The 22,118-nt window shown below is 31.8% G+C and overlaps 2 protein-coding genes across 2 annotated transcripts; both read left to right on the top strand.

The window, feature by feature from the left end:
- Positions 1–11,600: 11,600 nt before the first annotated feature.
- Positions 11,601–12,128, top strand: LOC140822196 (ethylene-responsive transcription factor 1B-like). Its single transcript, XM_073182934.1, has one exon. It carries the CDS (start codon positions 11,601–11,603, stop codon positions 12,126–12,128), a length of 528 nt encoding a protein of 175 aa, XP_073039035.1.
- A 7,412-nt stretch (positions 12,129–19,540) lies between these two features.
- LOC140822195 (nicastrin-like) lies at positions 19,541–21,201 on the top strand (the record flags this gene model as incomplete). Its single annotated transcript, XM_073182933.1, has 3 exons — positions 19,541–19,631; positions 19,728–20,160; positions 20,734–21,201. Coding segments are annotated over 3 exons (789 nt in total), but the record flags the coding sequence as incomplete, so codon positions are not given.
- Positions 21,202–22,118: the final 917 nt, after the last annotated feature.

Genomic DNA, 22,118 nt, shown 5'->3' with positions numbered 1-22,118 from the left:
TAAATATTTCTGTCAAAACAAAATAAAAACCAGAATCAGCACTTAGTATATCAAGAGTTGGCTCTGATACCACTTGTAAGGATTATTTTGTCCGACAAATATCAAAAATAATGAAAATATCAGAATATGATGTAAAAGAGTAAATTCGTGTTTTATCAGAATTAGATGTTGTGTCAGATGTTACAACATCTCAGACAACATCTTAATGCAGCGGAATATTAAAGTTTGTAACACAAATTCGCTTGAAATAAATGCGATGGACAAGGTTAAATATGCACAAGTATAAATACTTGTGCGGTGCCTTATGGCAAAAATTAATCACTAGAAAAACCAATTGTTTACAAAAAATCTAACACTAGTGATTGTGACAAAAATCAATTTCCTCAACAAGTTGAGGAAATAAAGCTTTCTAAAAACAACCAACAATATTAAAACATGAATAAGAAAGCAAAAACGAGATCCCTAAAAACACGAGCAGCTAAACACGATCTTCAGCCAACATCGTTACGGATGTTGTCTGTAGATGTTGGCAACATTCAGGGCAACACGTAAACCAGCACAGCAACGTCTCTTGAATAAAGTTTTCTCTGAAATTCTGAACGTGCACATGTGAGTGAATATTTGTCCGAGAGAAAAGACCACCACGAAGAACTCCCACGAAAATCTTCTCACGTGAAAACTCTTCACGAAAACTTTCCACGAAAAACTCCTCCACTAAAACTCTATGAATTTCTCTTAGTCTCTCTCTCTACAATCTTCTCTCTATTCACCCTCTATCACTTCACGTTGATCACATCATATATATAGCTTTCATATCTCCAAGAGTTTATCTTCCATAAAGAAATCTACAAGATATGGTAAACAAGAATTCTATTAGAAACAAATCAATAATACCATATCATGTAAATCATTATCATAAATATTATATCTAGAAGATATTTATCCCAAAGATAATATCTAGAAAGATAAAACCCAATATTCCACATAATCTTATCAATAGGAAATTAAATTCAAGTAAGAAATCATATCACAATAAAATCTTAACATAATTATCTAGAAAGGCAAAACCATAATTAAATATTATACACAATCAAATCAACAAGAAAAACATAATATTAGGGAAATATATTCAACAAAATATATCAATTAAAATCAGAAATATTATTTCCCTTCATATATATATATATATATATATATATATATATATATATATATATATATATATATATATATATATATATATATATATATATATATAGAGAGAGAGAGAGAGAGAGAAAGGGGACTATATAAAATCATTGTAAAAAGAGAAGCTTGTAAGATTATTTTGGTCCATACATTGCCTATTTTACGGGCACTTAGAGGAATTAATGTTAATTTGTTCCTATTTTTCATTTTAAACCTAAAATACATATCAGAATACACAAGTTTGTGACGATTTTTTTGTTGATCAAGAAAGATGGGTCAGCATTCAGCAAGACGTCTTTTTACATAAAGTTTTTTTAGAGAGGAAAAAAACATTTATTTATAATTTCATCATTTTTAATTATAATTTTTACAATATTGATTTCATTCGGTTTTTTTACTGTGTTTGTTGAATTCTTTCTAAAAACATATTAAGCCATGTGAATTTAAATTGCTTAGTGTTAAATTGATGATCAAGAAAATTAAATAAGTTTGTCTACATATATATCTTTTTTTTTAAAATAATATTTCGGTTGTGAAATCATAAACCAAATTAATAGAACGAGTGCATAATAATTATTTACAATATATATGTTGTAAAAGCTCAAATCATGTGATAAAAGGTTTGAAATGTCACGTGTTTTATTATATACATATTATTTACAATATATATGCTGATTACTCAATATAATAATCGTGTCCATATTTAATTTGTACCTGTCGGTAAAATGTTTTAAAAGTAACGCATTCAAAATTACAGGCATAAGTTGAAGTTTATGATGGATTATAAAAATTAATAATTAGTCAACGAATTAGTTGCGTATAAATTTTTATTATTTAATTATCAATCACTGATGATTATACTAATTCATCTCGCCGCCATTTTTCCTTTAAACCCTATAACCAAATTTAAGAGTGAACATTTCAGTAGATATGTTTGCTATTAATTAAGCACTAGTTGGTTAGAAAAACTCAATTTGGTCATTTTAACGAGTTTCTAAAAATTATCCAGCATTTAAACTGGAATTTTTTATTCTTATCTAACGTTTACAAATTTGAATTTAAAGAACCAAAATAAAAGGTCGTAATAGTTTGTATTTGTTTTAATCAAATTTCTCATTGTTCTCACTTCCGACATGTTTAATTTATATTTTTATGTTATTTTTGTTGTCGAATGAAGTTTTATAGTCTTGGAGATAATTTGGGCTACAAAATTGATTTTTATTATATTTTAAGTTTGACAAGATGATGAAGCTCTGAAATAAGGACAAAAACGAAAAAAGTCCTAAACAACATGATCTGGCTTTTGTCTGTTTCGCGACTACCTTGTGACTGTATATAGAGCTCAAAAATTATGAAGAAAATGTCATATTTTAAGACTCAAGCTTGTGGTATTTAATGCATTAAAAACTTTTGGAGAGAAAAATATATTGAGTAGGTCTCTTGTGAGACGGTCTCACGAATATTTATCTGTGAGACGAGTCGATCGTACCGATATTTAAATTAAAAAGTAATTTAGCATAAAAAGTAATACTATTTCATAATTGATTACCCAAATAAGAGACTCGTCTCACAAAATACGACGCATAAGATTATCTCACATACGTTTTTGCCAAATATATTATTGAGATAAGAAACATTTGATAGAGTTTTATTTAATAAAAATTCTAGTTTTCTTATTGATAGACTCAAGCTCTTAGTATATATTATTAAGTTTATTCTAGTTTTTTTTTTAAAAAAAAATCTTTAGACTTCTATGTTTTTCTTCTTCTATCTTCAACGTAAAAAACAAAAAGGCGCGAGAATTTTTCATTTTTTTCTCAAGAACTTTAGGTTAAGTTTTATTTCTAATTCAAATGATATTTCTATTATTTTAATTTTATTACTGCGAGATTTTGCGCTTTAATTTAATATTTCTTGTTTGTTCAAGCATTTGTTGGTTTATATTTAAATATATGAAAGTTATATGTTAATTAATCTAGCAATTTAATTCGATATATAATTTTATACTGATATATTTGAATTTATTGATCTGTAATTGTCACGAACGATTGGTACATGAGTAACGATATATTAGGTGTGTTGTGCTATCATAGCATATTTAATTGAAATAAATCAACGAAACTGGATCTTTCAATTGCGTGCAACTATTTCGGTTATTAGATTTTAGGATTATCTGTTTTCACGAAATGAAAATGCTAATTTTAATTTGAAGAAACAAAGAGTGAGTGAAAATTCAAGTCACAGTATTATGAACTGAATAATAAAGAATACAAAGAATGATGTTTATATAGTTAGAGTAAACACAAAAAGAGTAAAATGACTAATCTACTTTTGAAAGCTAAATGCTAATAATAATATATTCTAACATAATTAATATGGAATGCTATCATTTCTAGTGGATTATTGATAAGTTTTGAGTGGATGATGAGTTTGGTCAATTAAATTAGGAGAACACAAGGATTTTAGCGGCTATCATATAATTCTAAGATTAATTGTTGGTAACTACTTGAATAAATAATATGTTAGCCGATGACCGTCGATAAAATTGAACAGTGGAACCCCTTTGAATTATAATTTGGTAAGAATCATTTTCTTTTTTGGTATATTCATTTTGGTTATTTGATTCTCTTTAAATTCATTATTTTTCATTGCTTGCTAATTTTAGTATTAATATTTTATTTAGTTAGTCATTATTCAAGAAATCACCCTTTAATTTGTTTTTCGTCGTATGAAATCATTTCTTGTTCTTTATGGATTCGACTTTATTCATCGTTACACATGATTTTTTTTGGAGAGTAGGAATTTAAGTTTTGTCCATATAAATTGTTAGGTATCAAAATTATTTTAAGGGTAATATATATATATATATATATATATATATATATATATATATATATATATATATATATATAAAATTCGAAATTGATGTAACCAAATCAGACCAAACACAGTTTTTATACATGCTAAAACTTTATAGGCAAAAACTTGTGTGAGACGGTTTCACAGGTCGTATTTGTGAGACGGGTCTTTTATTTGGGTCACCCATGAAAAATTATTATTTTTTATGCTAAAAGTATTACTTTTTATTGTGAATATGGGTAGGGTTGACCCGTCTCACAGATTATGATCCGTGAGACGGTCTCACATGAGACTTACTCAACTTTATATTATATATATACACAAAACGAAATAGGACTTAATTTTTATTTGTATACATTTTAGATAAGAGAAGATAATTCTTAAAGTATGGACCAGGAAAAATAATTTATATCCTTTTTTAAATGTGGTTATTAATCTTCGTACTCAATAGTAGAATAAAGAAATATTATCTTAATATTTATCATATTATACGTTAATTTTATCATTTAACTCAGTAATTGATCAGTCAAAAATTATAAAATTTAAACATGTGAATTTATTAAAAAAAATGCAAGTGTTAATGCTTTGAATATGAATAAAGATGACAGGGAAAACATATAAAGCAAAGGCCGTAATCACTTTATGTAAAGAGATTTTCATGACTTAATGTCCCATCGCTTTCCTTGCATGTAGGAATTTCTTTTGTGCATCTGTCTTTTCTCATGCAATATATCTATCAGTCGATCGGTCTTATTTAATTTTGTACAATTAAGTTGGCCCAATGCTACATGGTACACCGTATGATAAAAAGGGATTATGCGGTCGACACACACACACACACACTATATATATATATATATATATATATATATACACATGGCCAAAGCATGCTCTCTCTATGCATGTATGTGTGTTGTCAGAGAGAGGCATACAGCGTAGGGCCTAATGAAAGGAACAAAGGCTCTGTTGTATTTCATTCAATATCGACGGAATATATATAATTTCACCTCAGACAAAATTTAAATATTTATTATTAATTTCAACAATTTGTAAATAATAATAAAACCATCTTGCGTGGGTTCGACTGGATGGGTACTGGGGATTAGTAGATGTATTGAAAATAAAATGCATATGTTTAATGTAATAATCGAGGGACTGATGGATCTGATTAGGCCATGCATGACCGATATCTATCTATCTATCGACAAACTGCTACCCATTTAATAAATAAGTAATGCGTGGACACTGGGAACAAAGGCGTAAGCATAAGAAGTTGACAAGAGTGGGGGCAGGGAGGGTTTGTCTCATTTCCTCCAAATTAAAGTGAGTACGTAATAAATATATATATTACAGAGTAGAGAAAAGATTTATTAATTAATTAATTAATTATGTGAGTGGTGAATCATTTTGTAATCGATTGCTTTATGATTGAGCTATTATATATATTATAACATCGAACATGTACAAGTACGTACTGAATACGACTTTCAACAAGGAGAAAATAGCAGTAACCTTTTTGGGACCTCTCGTATATATTATTATATAATAATAATACTAATTGGGTTATATTTTTAAATACGTTAGGTAGGTAAATTTTGTTGTTATTTACAGCTCTATAATTTTTCTAGTATTAATTAAGTGTTTCTGATTGAGGAAGAGCAATCAATCATGATGAAAGGATAGAACTGCACTTGTATTTATTGTCTCTCCCACTGCCCTAGGTAATTTAAATCAAGGACCCCCAACAATAATAATCCACATATATATTTGATGTATTAATTAAGTTTGAGCTAATATATATAAATATATATATATATATATGTTCATTTAATTAATATTGGGGGTGAAAGGGGGCCTATGCGAGTAGAGACTGATGTTATCCTTCACGAAATTAAAGTCGCTGATCGTATTGTCTACCCCGCCATTCAAAGCTAGCTCGCCATTGTGCTTCCAACCCCGGCCACTATTATTATATATATTAATTAAATGCAATTTTTTCATATTAAATACTTTCGTCCTGATATAAGATTAAATTGATTGAATATTTGAATTTGTAAATTTTTTGTTAAAATATTTTAATTAGAGGGTTAATTGTGAAATGGCGACTTTTGGACATGTAATTTATGAACGTACCGTACAGCGTTGTTGATGAGAGTCATAAATAGTAACTTAAATGGACAGTAACCACACCAAATGCTACAATGGGGTTACCTCTATTTATTGATTAAAAGTAGTCTTTATTTCCAACTTTATTCTTACTAATTTTGTGGACCCAAAATTCAAATTGTAGAGATTTATTTAATTAAATGGCATTCAAAGTCACTATTATTTATTTATATGTTCATCATAAAAGAGCAAGGGATGCTTCTCTTTGTATATGTATATATTATTTTATACTTTTGGCCAAATAATTTATATATGATGGATTTTGCCGAATGAATTGCACACTCTTAAACTTTCATACATCATTGTTTGGCTGCTTCTGTTCTCCTGGTTTTGAAATGTAATCAGCCCCATATTGGAAACACATGGGTCCTAGGTAATCATTAATATTTTTCGGGCCGGTCATTCACAGTCAAGGCCCAAGCTAGCACCATTATTACCTAGCTAGGGCGTCCAAGAACGACTTTTTAAAATTATATATTTTCATAAAGTTGATAAATTTGTATAGACTTTCATAGAATCTCACGTAATGGTAAAAACATCTATTCTTGTAAAAGTTTTTACAAGATTTTTACCAATCTATGAAATTCTACAGATTTTAGAACTTGAACAATGTTGAAGATGACGACGATCAATTACAAAAAATTGAATATTATAGTATATCGACCAAAATGATATCATATATCTTTACCCTAATATGCTATGTTAAACACAAAATAGCAACATTTTTTAAAAATAAAATCATAAAAAAATTAACGTATTCATTTATTTATTTAATTTATTTCACCAACTAAATAAGCGATAAATTTTTTTTATCATTATGATCCAATATTTTAATAAATTAATTTTAATAATGTGTAAATTGTGAATTTTTTTTAAAAAAAAGTAAACATTAAAATAATTTTAAATGCGGGAATCAAAATGGTGGAGAGAACCCCGTCTCCCAACCCAAAGGGCCAAACCCCGTCTCCACTCCACCAACCGAACAAAGATTAAAAAAAAAAAGTATATATAAAAATAACTATTTTAAATTTTATGAAATTCTATTTTAATATCACTATATTTTTATAAAATATATAAAAATTTAGAGTAAATATCTCTAAACTTTTATACTTTATGAAAGTCATTGAATCTCGTAGATTTAATACATCTTTATTAGTGGAAGATGTTCTTCAGTTTGGATTTTGTTCTATTAAACAATATTGGGATATTACCCAATTGAATAGCTCGTTTATGCTACGTTTCCGATTTAGTTTTCCATTTTCCAATTGTCCCGAATCGGTCATCCATTTTTTGGCTCGATCGTGTTTCGGATTTTGTCACTCTGTCATTTTGAGGTTAAAATGGATGGAATTCCCCTTGTCATGATCATGTGCTGAAATGTTTACTCGAAGTCTCTCTTTCTTTCTTCCCCTAAAATCGATTTTTATTTGAAAGCCCTAATTAACTTTTTAGTTTTTTCAGTCAGTGTTGAACAACTCTTAATGGTCTAGTACTAAGCTTTTCTTTCTATGGCATCAAGATCCACCCACAGTTGATATATCATCATTTTGTGGAACACCCCAGTTTCTAGAAAATATAAACATCATCTACATTTAAGACATGTTTGAACTATTGGATCACATTATGTAAACTAGCTGACACTGCTGTTGGGATTATTGGTGAACCAAGAGCGAACCATATATATATATATATATATATATATATATATATATATATATATATATATATATATATATATATATATATATATATATATCACAGACTGAGGAGGAATGAAACGCAACTCTTTTCTAGTGAAAAGATTGTCATCCATCTCTTGAATAAACATGAGGTTTCTTTATAGAAATTTGGTACATGTCTATCAATTGAACAACATGAGCTGGAGATTTTGGTTATAATCCGGCATGATGACCCAATGGACCATATATATTTACCCATCTTCATTTTCATGTATATATAGACTCTCTGAAAATCAACTGTGCTTATGAGGACCATATAATTCTTACGTATGAGTACTTTGAAATTATTGTGATTATATTGTCCCCATATTCAAATTGTCCGAAACTACGAAACGCCTTGTTTTTAAATGAAACTAAATGCCATAGCCCAAAAGCGTGACAATTTGTGGCCGTTTTGATGCTATTATGATCGGGCCATAAATTTAAGAAATTTCGATTTTAAATTGTAATAAAAAATGGAAATTTCAAATATGATTGTATTTTATTGACATTGTACGTTGTCAAGAAAATGAAGCTTTAGTTCCTGTCAATATGCACGAGTTTTGACGCAGCTGGGATTTAATTTGTCGTCGTTTACTATCGGCGGCTTCTGTGTTATATATATTACCTTCGTGTTTGTGTTTCTAGAAAAATGGATGAACTTTGGTAAACACATGATAGGTACTAATTACTTGCATACACATTTTCATATCAAATTTTCTTTCTTCATACATACAATGACAGCCTACATATATGTGTTGTCCATACTAACTAACAGTATCCATGTTACTAGTCTACATTAGGGGTGTAGATGCTGGACTCAAGCTCTGTCAAAATTCGAGCATGGGTTTGAGTCGAGTTTGACCGGTCTTGAGTCGAGTTTCGATAGTTCGATAGTCAAACTCAAGTATATACATGATTAATTGTACGTCAAGTTATGTGGAATGGACTTTTAAACTGTTTATTAAACAAATTGTATGTGAACCCGTGACATATATATGAAGTACTATAGCTGAGCATACTTTTTCTAGAGCTGCTCGTTTTTACGTCTTGTTTGATTGAAATTTTGGAAGATTAATTATTGTAATTCTTTGAATAATTAATGAAATTGCATTTTTTTATTAAAAAAAATTTCGAGTTGGAAATTCAATTGATTATAACAAACTATTCCAGGAAAAAGAACCAGCATGCTCTTCCTCATTGATCACGGCATGCAAAAGAAATGTTAGAAAAAGTAAGGTTATGATCTGTCAAATATAATAATTAATTAACCATAGACCAGCTAACTGATTCATATATACAAGATAGCTCTAATATTTTATGTGATATTATTGATTCTTTTCTGTTTCCAATTTGGTGTCCTAATTATCTTTCGAAACTCCATGTCATTTCGTAGATAGAATCACTTAGCTTATAAATAACTCAACTGTAGATGTACTCCGAAATGCATGTGACTGCAGGCCAGCTCTAGACATCAACTTTTAATTTGGCCATTGGCATCCGCCGACAGAAGAAGACTTGTGAGAAACTAACTAAATTCTTCCCCGGCATCACACTGACCTCAAAAAGTTTAATTATTTATAAAATAAATCATATTACTGTACATAAAGTAAAGCTATTGGAGTTATATATATCATAACGCTTTTTATATATTTCTCAGTAGCTCTTCATCTTTTAACACCATTCATTTTATATATATATATCGACATTCATGTCAATAACCTTGGATCTCTCTTTTGATTTTTCGAAATATACACGCTGTTACTATTTTTTGATATATATATGTTTTGTCCTACACACACACACACATATCTAATTTTTATTTTAATATGTTGGTCGGTTTTCTATGTTTGAAAGATCCAATATATAGAAGAATACTAAGGATGCACGCGCTTGGATAAAATAATTTGATTCAAAAAGAAAATCGATCCATGGATTTCAAATGAAATATATCTATAACATACTATTGTTGCATCTTATAAATGGATTACATGGGATGAATTCGAAATACATTCAACAAAAATTCCTTCAAACAATCAAATAAGTTTAAATCCATTTCATTCAATTACAACCTCGATATTATAATTAAATTACTTTCATAATTTATCCGGATGAATAGGGTTGTACTCTTAGTCAAAAAAATCTCTTGCTCTGCTCTGTGGCTACAAAATTCAAGAGGGATACATTTTTATTTTTATATTATATTATATTATTTTTGAAAATCAAGAAAGCCTAGGTCTACGAAATAGGCAAATATATATAATTATATCAAAAGATGTACTAAAGTGGGTCCCTTTCTTAATAAAGATGATAGGGTGGCGTCCGCCGACGGAAGAGGACAAGACAGGGTCAAGGTCTTGACTTTATATCTCCACAGGGGTGACGTTTAATTTATTATTTTTATTAAATAAAATATGAGGTTATAATATTTTAAAAACACATTAGGTTAAACATCTATTAATATTTCATGGGGTTTTACACAACGTTTGATTTCCCCAGTTCTCACACTAACTAAAAGTAAAAGTAAAACTAAAACTAAAACTAAAAAATAAATAAAATAAAATCGATATGCTGATTTAATTTATTTAACTTAAAAATGAAAAAAATGTTGAAGACCAAATTTAACCGATCCAGGGAAAGGTTAGAGTTTGGTCCATGTTCGCCATTAAACATAAGACTTGCTAATAAATAAATGTTTGGCTCTTTCTATTAATTAATTTGCCTCCCTTCTCCTGAAAGAAGTCAAATTATTTTGTTTCCTCTTAAAATGTTACAATATAATTAATATGCCAATTTGACATTTATTCAAATAAATTTCGAAAGCTCTAGAATTTTAACTCTCTAATAAGAAACAAAATTAAGTGGGAAATTCTAATTGAAAGATTTTGTAGCAAGAATGTAAGAATACTCGACATAGATCACCTTATGAATTCAGAAGATTTGAAAAAGAATATTTTGTATCTATACTTCTTATACTTGCAATATATATATATTATTATATGTGGGACGACTCTTCCCAAAAACAGATCGATCAGCTGGCCTGAAAATATAATCTTCATAGTCTTAGTTGCAGTTTTTTTTTTTTTTTATTAATAATTACAATTCATTCCTTTGAGCGACAGACAGATAAATAGATTCGAAGGAAAAGAAATGAAATTTCTACTGCAAATGTTTGAGTTTAATTTGATGTGGCAACTATTTGTTTAGAGAAACTGTACGTTTACCGAAAATTATCAGTACCCATTCTTTCAATATAAGTGTCTTTTTTTTTCCCTGAAAATCATACGAATGTAAATGTAAAAAGCCTTGATATTTAATTTTAATTTTATAACCATCTAGAAGTTCAACATAAAATATTTACAAGTTCGCTCTTTCAAAAAAATGGAAATAGGATAACTATTTACGAATGTAGACGGCACAAATTTTTTTGGATAGAGAATAATATGTTCATTCCAAACAAGGATCGATGTGCATTATTGTCCCGCCACAAGATATAGTGGAAGATTTCTACCTTAAAAAAAACCCAATTTTGCAAAGACGGAAGCCCACAAATAATAGTTGTCTGATAGAATCTTGGATTCTTTATACTATAAATTCCAAACCCTTTGATCACTCTCGTCTCTTCCCCCACCATTCCACACCTATGTCTCTATCTTTTTGGGCCAAAAAATGGATCCTTCACCATTCAGACAAGAAGGTATCTATAAAGAGATTGAGTCGTTCAGTATTTTCAACCTACCTGAAACTTCCCCATCAGACACAGCTGAGAAATCAGAAATTAAAACTGAAAAACGATATCTCGGTGTTCGAAAACGGCCATGGGGAAGGTACGCAGCAGAGATTCGGGATTCCACTAGGAATGGAGCTAGGGTTTGGCTCGGAACATTCAGTACAGCAGAGGAAGCCGCATTGGCTTACGATCAAGCCGCGTATGCCATGCGTGGATCCACGGTCCCTCTCAACTTCCCTTTAGAACAAGTAATGGAATCACTTGAGAAGATGAATTACAGTTGCAAAGAGGGCTCGTCACCAGCTAAAACCTTGAAGGAATCACACAAAGTACTAAGCGCGACCACGAAAACACAAAGGAGTGGTAAAAAGAAACGAGTCAGTCAAGAAGAAATGGTTATTCTTGAAGACTTGGGATCTGACTTGTTGGAGGAGCTTTTATCCGAGAGTTCAACTACCAGTAAGTGAAATACGTACACAAGATTGATGGTTTCTTTCTTTGTTGTTGTTGTTTTTTTTTTTTTTTTAAAAGATGTTGAAATGACAATATTTGAAAAGGAAAAGTAATCTGACTTTGTGTCTTTGTGGGATTTGATACTGTTTAATTTCTTGGTTGAACCCTACTGGAATACAAGTTATACTATTATTTGTCCAATTCATTGGCAGATTTACGCGACACGGCAATTTATGCAGTTAACTTCTCAGGAAAATTTTTTATAAGATTTTTAATTAATAGATGTGATTATTTATTATATTATCAATACGTATATATTAGAGACACTGCATTCTCATGATTTTGCTACTATTTCCAACAGTACTAACTAATATTTTGCTTTTCAGGTTTATGACAAAAATGTGAAATTCTTATATTCTTTTCTTATTTGTGTGTGCGTACGTACATATTAGTCTCTTGAATCAGTATTATGATCACTCTTAAGCATTAGTGACCTACATGAGATTCAAGTATATCTTTTGGAACAAATGAATTTGGGTATCAAGAGAGTAAAATGTAACTAATATATCAGGTCTCTTTCTACCTTGATGCTTGAATATTTTTAGGCAATCATGACTTTGGTTTCACATGTATATGTTTACTCAATTGCATCACGCAAACACAAACTAAACGTTATCTTGTTTCTACTAATTTATTCAATATATTTTTTAGTTCATTATAGCTTAAGTTTACTAGTGAACTTTTCGATTTCGGTGAAAAAGATCTTCGATATAAACTTCTCTTTGCGCGTGAATTTTCATGAGAAACAACTCTATCATTCTTGGCAGATTAGAAATGGTCATTCTTCTGGTATGAAAATTATAAAAATGTAATAACTAATGATGACAGAATAGTAGTGATGGATATATATCTCAGTTTGTTCATAGCAAAATTGTTTTGCTGTGGCAATATTGTCAAAAATTTCATGGCCGGGTATAGCAGTTTCAGTGACTAGCCCTCAATAAATCATGGAGAAAATTAAATCTTGCATATTGGTTGATGTATGTGTTGCCATATATATGCATTGTTTTTGGTCTCTCAACTTGTCTAATTTTAGGTTTTTGTTCATTAAACTTTTCAAGTTTTATTTTGGTATATTATCGTTTATTTTAGCCTGAATATTGTTGACTTGCGTTGACATGTCATTAGACAATTGAGTAATTTCCAATGTCACGTCAGAATTTTATGATGTTATGTTAGCATTTTCGATGCTACATCAACATTTCCGATTCATCAGTATTATGACAAAATGAATTGAAAGCACAAAACATAAAAGCTAGCAAATAAAAATCAAAAATTGAAAATTTAATAAACCAAAACATAAAGTAGGAAAAGTTAGTGGATAAAAAAAATATTTGCGCATTTTTTTACCCCTACATAAGTCATCATGTTATTATTCACCCGTATTGTACGTTGTGTCTTATATGATTCCTAATTTGGGATTGTTTACCAAACGTTATTTAATGATGTGATAATTTGTTTTATTAGGATGTTTTTATAGGATAAAGATTAAAAAAATATATAACTTCGTTGGTCATGGTTTAAAAAATTCAAGATATATACTCGTAAGATATTTTCACGAAGATCTTATTAATTAAGTTTACAAAGCTTGATGTCATATATATTTGAACATAATGAGTTGTGTTGTTTGTGTGTGCCAGATAAATCTTTTGGGTTGAATATGAATGTATTAAAATTAATATAAGCACATTTTTTATTCCTAAATAATTAATGCAAATTTATAAAACTGGACCGAGTGAGAAAAACAATCACATCAACTTGTTATATATGCTTGTAGAAATAGAAACAAAGAAAAAAGAACAGCAAAAGATCAAGCTTAATTCCACCCGTTTCTTCTCAAACAAAAAATAACTTCTTTTTTTTTAAAAAAAAATCTCTCAGGGTTTTTCTGATCATGTTAAGCCTTTAAAGCTTCTCCATTTTTGTGAAGAGAGCACTTCTTGCTGGGTATAAACCACTCCATAAATTTTTGCAGAACCCTCTTCCAGGTAAGAAGTGGCAATTTAATCAACCCTGTCACGTCCCGAGCCCGGACCCGCGGCTGCGTGACTGCATAATGGGATCCTATAGCAACTACTTCGTATTCGTCCTCTGTTGCGTATTTTCACTACCGCAAGTATACGGTGTCAAGTTTTAGTACTGGTTAGAGTACGGATATCGATCCCACGAAGAGTAAATATTTAAAACTGTATATTAATTACCATAATTGACATAGCTCAACTTTATTTAAATAATCAAATAGTTGGTTTGGAATCAATTCAAATTAAAATAACAATTCCTGTAATTCTAGCACACAGCAGAAAATTCACTGAGAAAATAAATCTAGAGATATGATTTCGTCGAGTCTCCCCTATGCTAAATTAACATTGATCAACATTTAATTGAATTGCACCATGTGTATTAACCAAGAACTCACAATATTTTTTATTCCCTATATCGAGTGATAAATAGAAATGTACCACCTATTACTGATTTTAATATGTATATTAAAAATCACGTAACACGTAATAAATCTACACAAGGTTCTTTTATGGATTCGTCAGAGTTATACGTCTTTTGCACGTTATAAATATCTAACGATGTGATTTCTTCTGTCCTAATTTCAATCCCCTCTGTCGAGTGTTAGATTTCAATTATGTAATCAATCGAATTATGGTCAGTAATTCAAAAGCATTAAAAACAAGAGATCACAAATAAACACGATGAAATAATTCAATGAAAATTCAAATCGTCGTTCACATAGGTTCAACCACGACTACATCAATCTCTAGAAAATAAAATTAGTTCATGCTCGAATTTAAATCACCACAAAACTTGTTTGTAATCATTAAAAACGTAAAAACAAAGAACCGAATTAGAAACGTGTTGAAAGGAGATAAAAGTGCGTCTCCGTGTCCGGATTTAGCGTCTCCGGTCTCCGTTCTTCGCGTTCCGTCGTTGGCTCTTGTGTTTCCTTCGCACTCTCTGATGGCGGCTGCTTCTAAAATATTTCGGGATCCCCTAAAAAGAACACGCCGAAACGTATTTATGTCTGAAAGCTCGCGCCGCGCGCATATGCGCGGCTCAGACTCGCGCATATGCGCGTGGCTCCTGTGCTTTGCCTTTCGTCTTGCGCGGCGCATATGCGCTCTCGGGTTGTCGCTGTTGTCTCTCGCGCATATGCGCGGCTTGAGTGGCGCATATGCGCTGAACTCTCTGTATGGGTCGCGCATGTGCGCGTCTTTTGGGACGCAGATGCGCCAATCTTTCTGCAATTCTGCCAGTTGCGCGCACTGTGCGCGGGAATAAGTCGCGCATGTGCGCTAGACTTGCTGCATTCCACCCTTCGAGGCATTGCTCCCACTTCTTCTCCTAGGCGCCATTTTGGCTCGTTTTTACGCACGTGTTGTATCCGCACCTAGATTCCTGCAATCACACCAAAAACAACACAGACGCATAATTCTGCCCAAAAAGACTAACAATCTGTATGAATTATAAAGATAATTTAAGTGCATAAAATGCACTTATCATCATCGCTTTACGAAAATGATTAACCCAAGTTGTTATAGAAGTCCATTGTAAGCCATTATAAACTCATTTTAAATATTTGTTTTTTTCGATGTGGGACAAGGGTATCACAATCACCCCTCCTTCAAAACGCGACGTCCTCGTCGCGGCCTGACCTCTCGATCCACCAGCACCGAGAATCTAGAGGTGGCTCCTACATGTTCAAGAGGTGGCTCCCGTCATGTAGCATTTTGCCCCGCAGGTTCAAGAGGTGGCTCCCATGCACGTAGCACTTTGTCCCGCATAGCACTTATTTCCCGGTGTTTCATGCCGGTGACCGGCTCTGATACCATTCTGTCACGTCCCGAGCCCGGGCCCGCGGCTGCGTGACTGCACAATGGGATCCTATAGCAACTACTAGTATTCGTCCTCGCTTTACGAAAATGATTAACCCAAGTTGCTATAGAAGTCCATTGTAAGCCATTATAAACTCATTTTAAATCTTTGTTTTTTTCGATGTGGGACAAGGGTATCACAAACCCTCTCAATTGAAAGAGCTTCATGAATGAATATTCGAGTGCGCATACAAAAGTAGCTAAAACGGTTACCAAAGGGTGTCTGAAATCTCATCTCTTATAGAATAACAACTACAATATATTTATATTATGTAGTGAAAAGAATGATAGGGAGTTCTTTAATATATCATATTGTTTGGTTCGAGCAATGAGATCGATGATCAAACAAGTATTAAATCTATATATATAAATAATTCTAATCTCTAACCAAACGATTAAGTGAAATAATAAAGTATAATAATTTAATGTTTTATTCGCACGTAATATTGTACACAGATTATACCTCATGCCATAATATAATATATGTGGGGCGAAAGAAAATAATGTTGATCGTATACACATGACCAATAACAACAATTCTCTACTTCCATTATGGAATGGTGGTGTCATTTTGGAGTCGTGTCTAGCTCTCAAATGGAGTACACACGTGGTTGAGCATTTCAAAGCTTGTCAACCAAGAAAAGTTGAAACGCTAAAGTCTCTATTTATTGAACATTTTCTACTCCAAATCTACCCAATATTAATCCACATTCAACTTCCCTTGTCAAAATTACTCTCATGTTTTGATTAAAAAAAAAGAGGATAAAAAGAATCATATATTCCAGAACTTTTTCCGCTGGTGTGACATATTAATTCTATCTACTTAAGGCATGGATAGAAAGGAAAAAAAGCTTCGAATTTCTTCTATCCCCCTGTTAGGTTGTGTTATGGAAGCTATTTTGGTTATAATTTACGGAGGAAATGATGAAATTATGTTGAAGGACGATTGTAATGCTCCAGCAGCTTGTAATGTGGCAGCTCAAAAGCATTTTAGGCAAAGTCAGCAGGTCTGGCGTGGTTGATAATTAATTTGTTTGGTTTCTTGTAAGTCAATATATAGCTTGGTGCCAATAAATGGAAAAAAATATATCAATAAATTAGTTGAGCTGCATGTGGGATGATTTAGTATTGAAACGATAATCAATAATATGTTATGAATTTGTAAGTGATTGTGGAGCCCGACAAAGAGGATGATAATCTCTCAATCGGTTTGGTTTGTAAAATATTGCGTCAAATATAATGACTACGAATTCTAAGGTTTAAAAAAAATCTATTATTATTAAAGATCAAAGGTTTGGATAACTCTAAAATTCAAATAAGCTAATATAACTTTTTGGCTAAAACTTTGGAAAGAAGGAAATTGGAGAGAAGAACCATGGGGTTTTGAAGGAAGGAAATTGGCCCTTAAATATCTTTATTATAAACTTTTATCATCACGGGTCACACAACCAACAGGCTAGAGCTTCAGTAAAGGGCCGATTGCGATTAAACTCGACGGAATAGTTTTGTAGTCTGTGCAACCGACAATATTTGACTGAGAAGTAGCACAAATGATCAATTTGATACTTGTGAATCTTCAGTTTGGATTCCATGGCCTAGGGATTTCAAGTTTCAATCTTCCAGTCATTTTTCTTACCGTTAACTGAACGCTACGTCATGGACTCGAAGCTCCCGTTACTCTTCTTCGTCGCTCATTTCCACCACTCTTTATCAGGTTCATTTTTTTCTTTTTTGACTCGACTTTAATTCCTAAATGAGAGGGCCGTTATCAATATTTGATTTTTATTAAGGGTTTCGGTCATCCGTTGGCTCATTGTACGTTTTGACGGGAATTGTGTGCAGATTGAATGGTTGAGCTTCGATTGGGAAATTATAGAATGAAACTAAGGAGCTGTTATTATTATTTTTATCAGCAGCTGTGTGTGGAACATTAATCTGTTTTCAAATAAGAAAATTTGAATACCACTCCATTTGTTAAACCATTATAATTTAGTTCAAGTGAAATGCTTAGATCAGCTTCTACATCTGAGCTATATTGATTTTGGACAATTTTGGCATAGCCAATCTCATTCAAGTGGACAGCTTCAGAGAAATCAAATTCATTTGAGTTGTTTTCTGATAATGTAAATGCTCTGTTATTTGAAATCCCCTTCTCGGTTTTATCGCGTTTGCAATTTGTTTTGATTTAATATTAGTTTGATCTGGGTTTGAGCTTATTGACTTTGAACAGCTTCAGGGAAGACAAATTTCTTTTGAGTCAGTTCCTGCTCTTGAAAAGTCTATGTACACACAAATTGACGGATATCCATGTGTACGACTGCTCAACATTTATGGGGAAATTGGTTGTTCAAGTGGGTACTGGCTGTTATTATAAGGTTCAGTTAGTCGGACGATGAGGTATAATCAGCTAATTATTAATTTGGATTTTAGATCCTGGTCGAGGGAAAGTTGTTACTCCAATTGTACAATTCAAGAATGCAGATGTGTTGGTCAGATCAACTGCAATATTGGTTTCTGCGGATGAATTTGAAAGCTTACTTTCAAGGCATGCAGTTTTTGTTTCTAATATAGCTGCCAAAAATTAACAGTTTCATTCCTCATCGAGTTTTCTTCCTTGCACGTTTTACTAATTCGACAATTTTATTAGGTTTTTCTGATGCTTTATCCTCTATGCTTATTAATATGGTATGTTCAAATTATTGTTTTCTTTAAACATTTATCTTTTGAACTTTTTTTATAATTAATTTTGTTCTGTAACTACTGGGGTTTATGCTGTTAACTCCAATCAATTGAGGAATATTCTCTTTTATTATTTTGCACTATTTGTTGTGTGTATCTTAGAGTATCAAAAGATCCAATTTTAAGGAGTTTTGTAAGGTAAACTGCTTTTCCGAAGCTTAATATTTCAAGGACCTGATGCTGATATCCAATCAGTTTCCTGAAAGAAATCCTTCGTAAAATGAGTGGGTATTGGGTATTTGAGTTGTTATTCCCCGACTCTTTTGTGGTTTAAGTTATTCCATGCAGCTGCCCTTGTTTCATGATTAATGAATACATAAAAATAGTATTGAGAACAAAGGTTTTGTTTCATACAAAATTCGCCAATAGTGATTTGACTTAACAAAATACTATGATTTCGACATCTACAAGATTGTGAGCATTAGAGTCATCTCATGTTAGATCATGGAAATCAAATTTTGGAAAGGTCGTGTGTGCTTCATTTTTATTTGATCGAACTTATCTCTGATGCTCAATGTATATATATGCATAATTTCTTAAATAGATACGATTCCTGTATAAGTTAGACTTTATTGATGAGCTTCTACCTGTATGTTAGCAGTAGTCCGTTGCCAAGGAACCTCCTTGGCATACCTCAATTGACAGCTTTTTGTGTTGTGTTTTATATCTGTAGGATGATTACAAAATTTTGTTTTGATTACAAAGTTTTTGCTGAACCTTCTATATTTTCAAATTTAAAATTTGTTCGGCAGAACCATCAGACTTCTGGCCTTGTTTTGGAAGATTTTCACTCTGCTTTTGCCAACAAGTTCTATCACAGCCATCTCGACGACCTATGTTAGTGCATCCAAATTTCTCTATTTTTTCCACCTTGTGTAGCATTGTATAATGAGCATTGGATTTGTGAAATTTTTTTATGTTGCTTTAATGCAGCTAACGTCAACTCTTCGGCGATTGTGGCTGCTACTGCACTCGTCTCTCGAACGTTATACATAGCTGCTGGTGGCGATAATGATTCAGTTTTTAGTTCTATCAACGTCACTGCCTCTATGTTCGAAGAAGTTCTCGGTTGTCTGTTAAATTGTGAACCTGGTTTATCATGTCATCTGGTGAAGCATTATATTTCTCCCTCATCAACTTGCCCAAGCCACTACGTAGGTGGCATTTTGGGAGAACCTTCTTCTGCGCCTAATCCTGTTTATTTTGGGGATGTTTCAAGGTTTGTGTGGAATTTTTTGGCGGATAAAACTTCGACTCCGTCTAAAAATATGAGCTCTGCTTGTCCAAAAGACTGCAATGATGTTGGTGAATTGTGCATAAAAACTGAGACTGACGGAAAAAGTGTCTGTGTGTTATCAACTACCAGGTAGTTTACGGTTCTTTGACTCTGCTTGATACCACTTCTGTGACAGGTTGGCACATTGCTACGGCAAATTTGATTTATGACGTCTTGATAGATTTATTACTATTTTATGCACAACATTTTCTCTGTCTCATCATTTGCCTTTCAATGTTCTGTAGATTAAGGTCCGATTACATTAGTTGGAATTTTTTCAAATTTAAGATGAGCATTACTGCATAAGGATGGTGGCTATAGTCTCACAATTTGCTTTTTCGGACCAAGAAATTTGGATTTTCATGTTATAACAATATATATTTTACTTCATGTCTCTGCTTGTATATCAGCTCAAGTTTTTATGTGAGACAGTTTCTATGTGATAGCTTGAACGCTAGAGGGGGGAAATACCCTAGAGAATAATTATTAGATGTTAGGCATCTGTGATAATTTAAGCTTTTATACGAAGCGAGCATATGATTTGTGCATATGAACCAGAGGCCTAACTTTGCTTGGAAGCATATTCGAGGACTCTTATCACCCGTTGCTAGAATGTTAAAGTTTTTTGAAGTTCCATGTTCTAAAGCTTCGTGGTCATCCCAGGTATGTCCCTGCATATTCAACCCGATTGAAATACGAATCAGGTGGCTGGTCATTGCTACCCTACAACTCTTCAGATATCATGAGCATGGAGGATCCAGTTTGGACTGAAAGTAATTGGGATACAATTGGTATCAGACTGTATACAGTCCAAGAGGCTACTTATGACCGTCTAATTTTGGTGTTGGGCATCGTTATAACTCTCTTGACTTACCTTTTTATAGCGTTAGTCAGAACTCTAATCCGAAAGGCGTTGAAGCAAGACTGAAACGCTGCTTTTTTGCATCTTTTTTTGGACCTCTAGTTCAGTTATATTTGTCGCCAGGAAAAGCAACTGGACTTTTACAGATGTGTGGCGACTGTTGTATATATCGTTCTAAGTTTTACTAATTATAACAATTGGTTACTCTAGAACGGTACACGACATGTTTAGTATGATTATTTGTTCTATCTTGAGCCTAATTTAAGACTCTAGTCAAATAAGTTAAGCATTGATTCATTTCAGGGGTCACAAAAAGGAACTCATAAATCTTAAAAGTTTATACTCAGCTCCCTTGGAACCAACTTTCATAGCCATCCAAATCATTACATACATGGCTTGAGCCACCATTATACGCATAATTTATTCCAAATAACTTTTTAAAATGCAGACATCCGACATCTAATCTATAGTATACATATTATTTCGCGAAGAGCATTACAACACGCAAAATTCAAGTTCGAAAATTTATAAGCGGCTGATATTATTATTCCTTTGATTATTTTTTTTAGAAGAAAACCCCACATTCATATATCTATTATATACATATATATAATATGTACATGTGATTAATGTGGCTCTTAAAGTTCACTAAATAAATAATCGTTGGAGAGAATGGAAATTAAGTCGGCTTTGGCTGACATTGATGACGTCCAATATAGAGGGTTACACTCTACTATTATTGCTTCTTTCTCTGTTTGACATCTTTATTAGCGTTCTAATTTTTTGTTCACTTTGTTTTGAATGTATATTCAATGGATTTATGCTCTATATATAGCTGGTTTAATTTCCACATAATCACTCACTAAGTAATATTTTAATTGTTTTTGAATGTTGGGGTTTTGAGTTAGAAGGGTTGCCCAGAATCATGATTGAACCGACCTTGTTTAAATTTATAAATAATAAAGAAATATATCTTAAGAACAGCTGTGATTTAAAAGAGCTTTAGGATAGTTTTGTGATTTACAATAGTGAATAGGCTATTTTCCATTTCTAATATAGGTCTATATTTCTCTTAAAAAACGATAAGAAAAATATTTCATTAACTTCTCGATTTCGATTTATTAAGATTTCTTTTAAAAAATAATTCGATGTGCAATGAAATTCAAAGAAAAAATTGTGCTAACAC

Source organism: Primulina eburnea, unplaced genomic scaffold, assembly GCF_022965805.1.
Source record: "Primulina eburnea isolate SZY01 unplaced genomic scaffold, ASM2296580v1 ctg739_ERROPOS11973397, whole genome shotgun sequence".
In the NCBI taxonomy this organism is placed as follows: Eukaryota; Viridiplantae; Streptophyta; class Magnoliopsida; order Lamiales; family Gesneriaceae; genus Primulina; species Primulina eburnea.
Note: the sequence above shows the minus strand (reverse complement) of the source record. Positions and strands in the feature narration are given on the sequence as shown.

Bases quoted from the DNA above. Each gene is read 5' to 3' on its own strand.
- LOC140822196 (XM_073182934.1), top strand. From the start codon at position 11,601: ATGGATCCTTCACCATTCAGACAAGAAGGTATCTATAAAGAGATTGAG.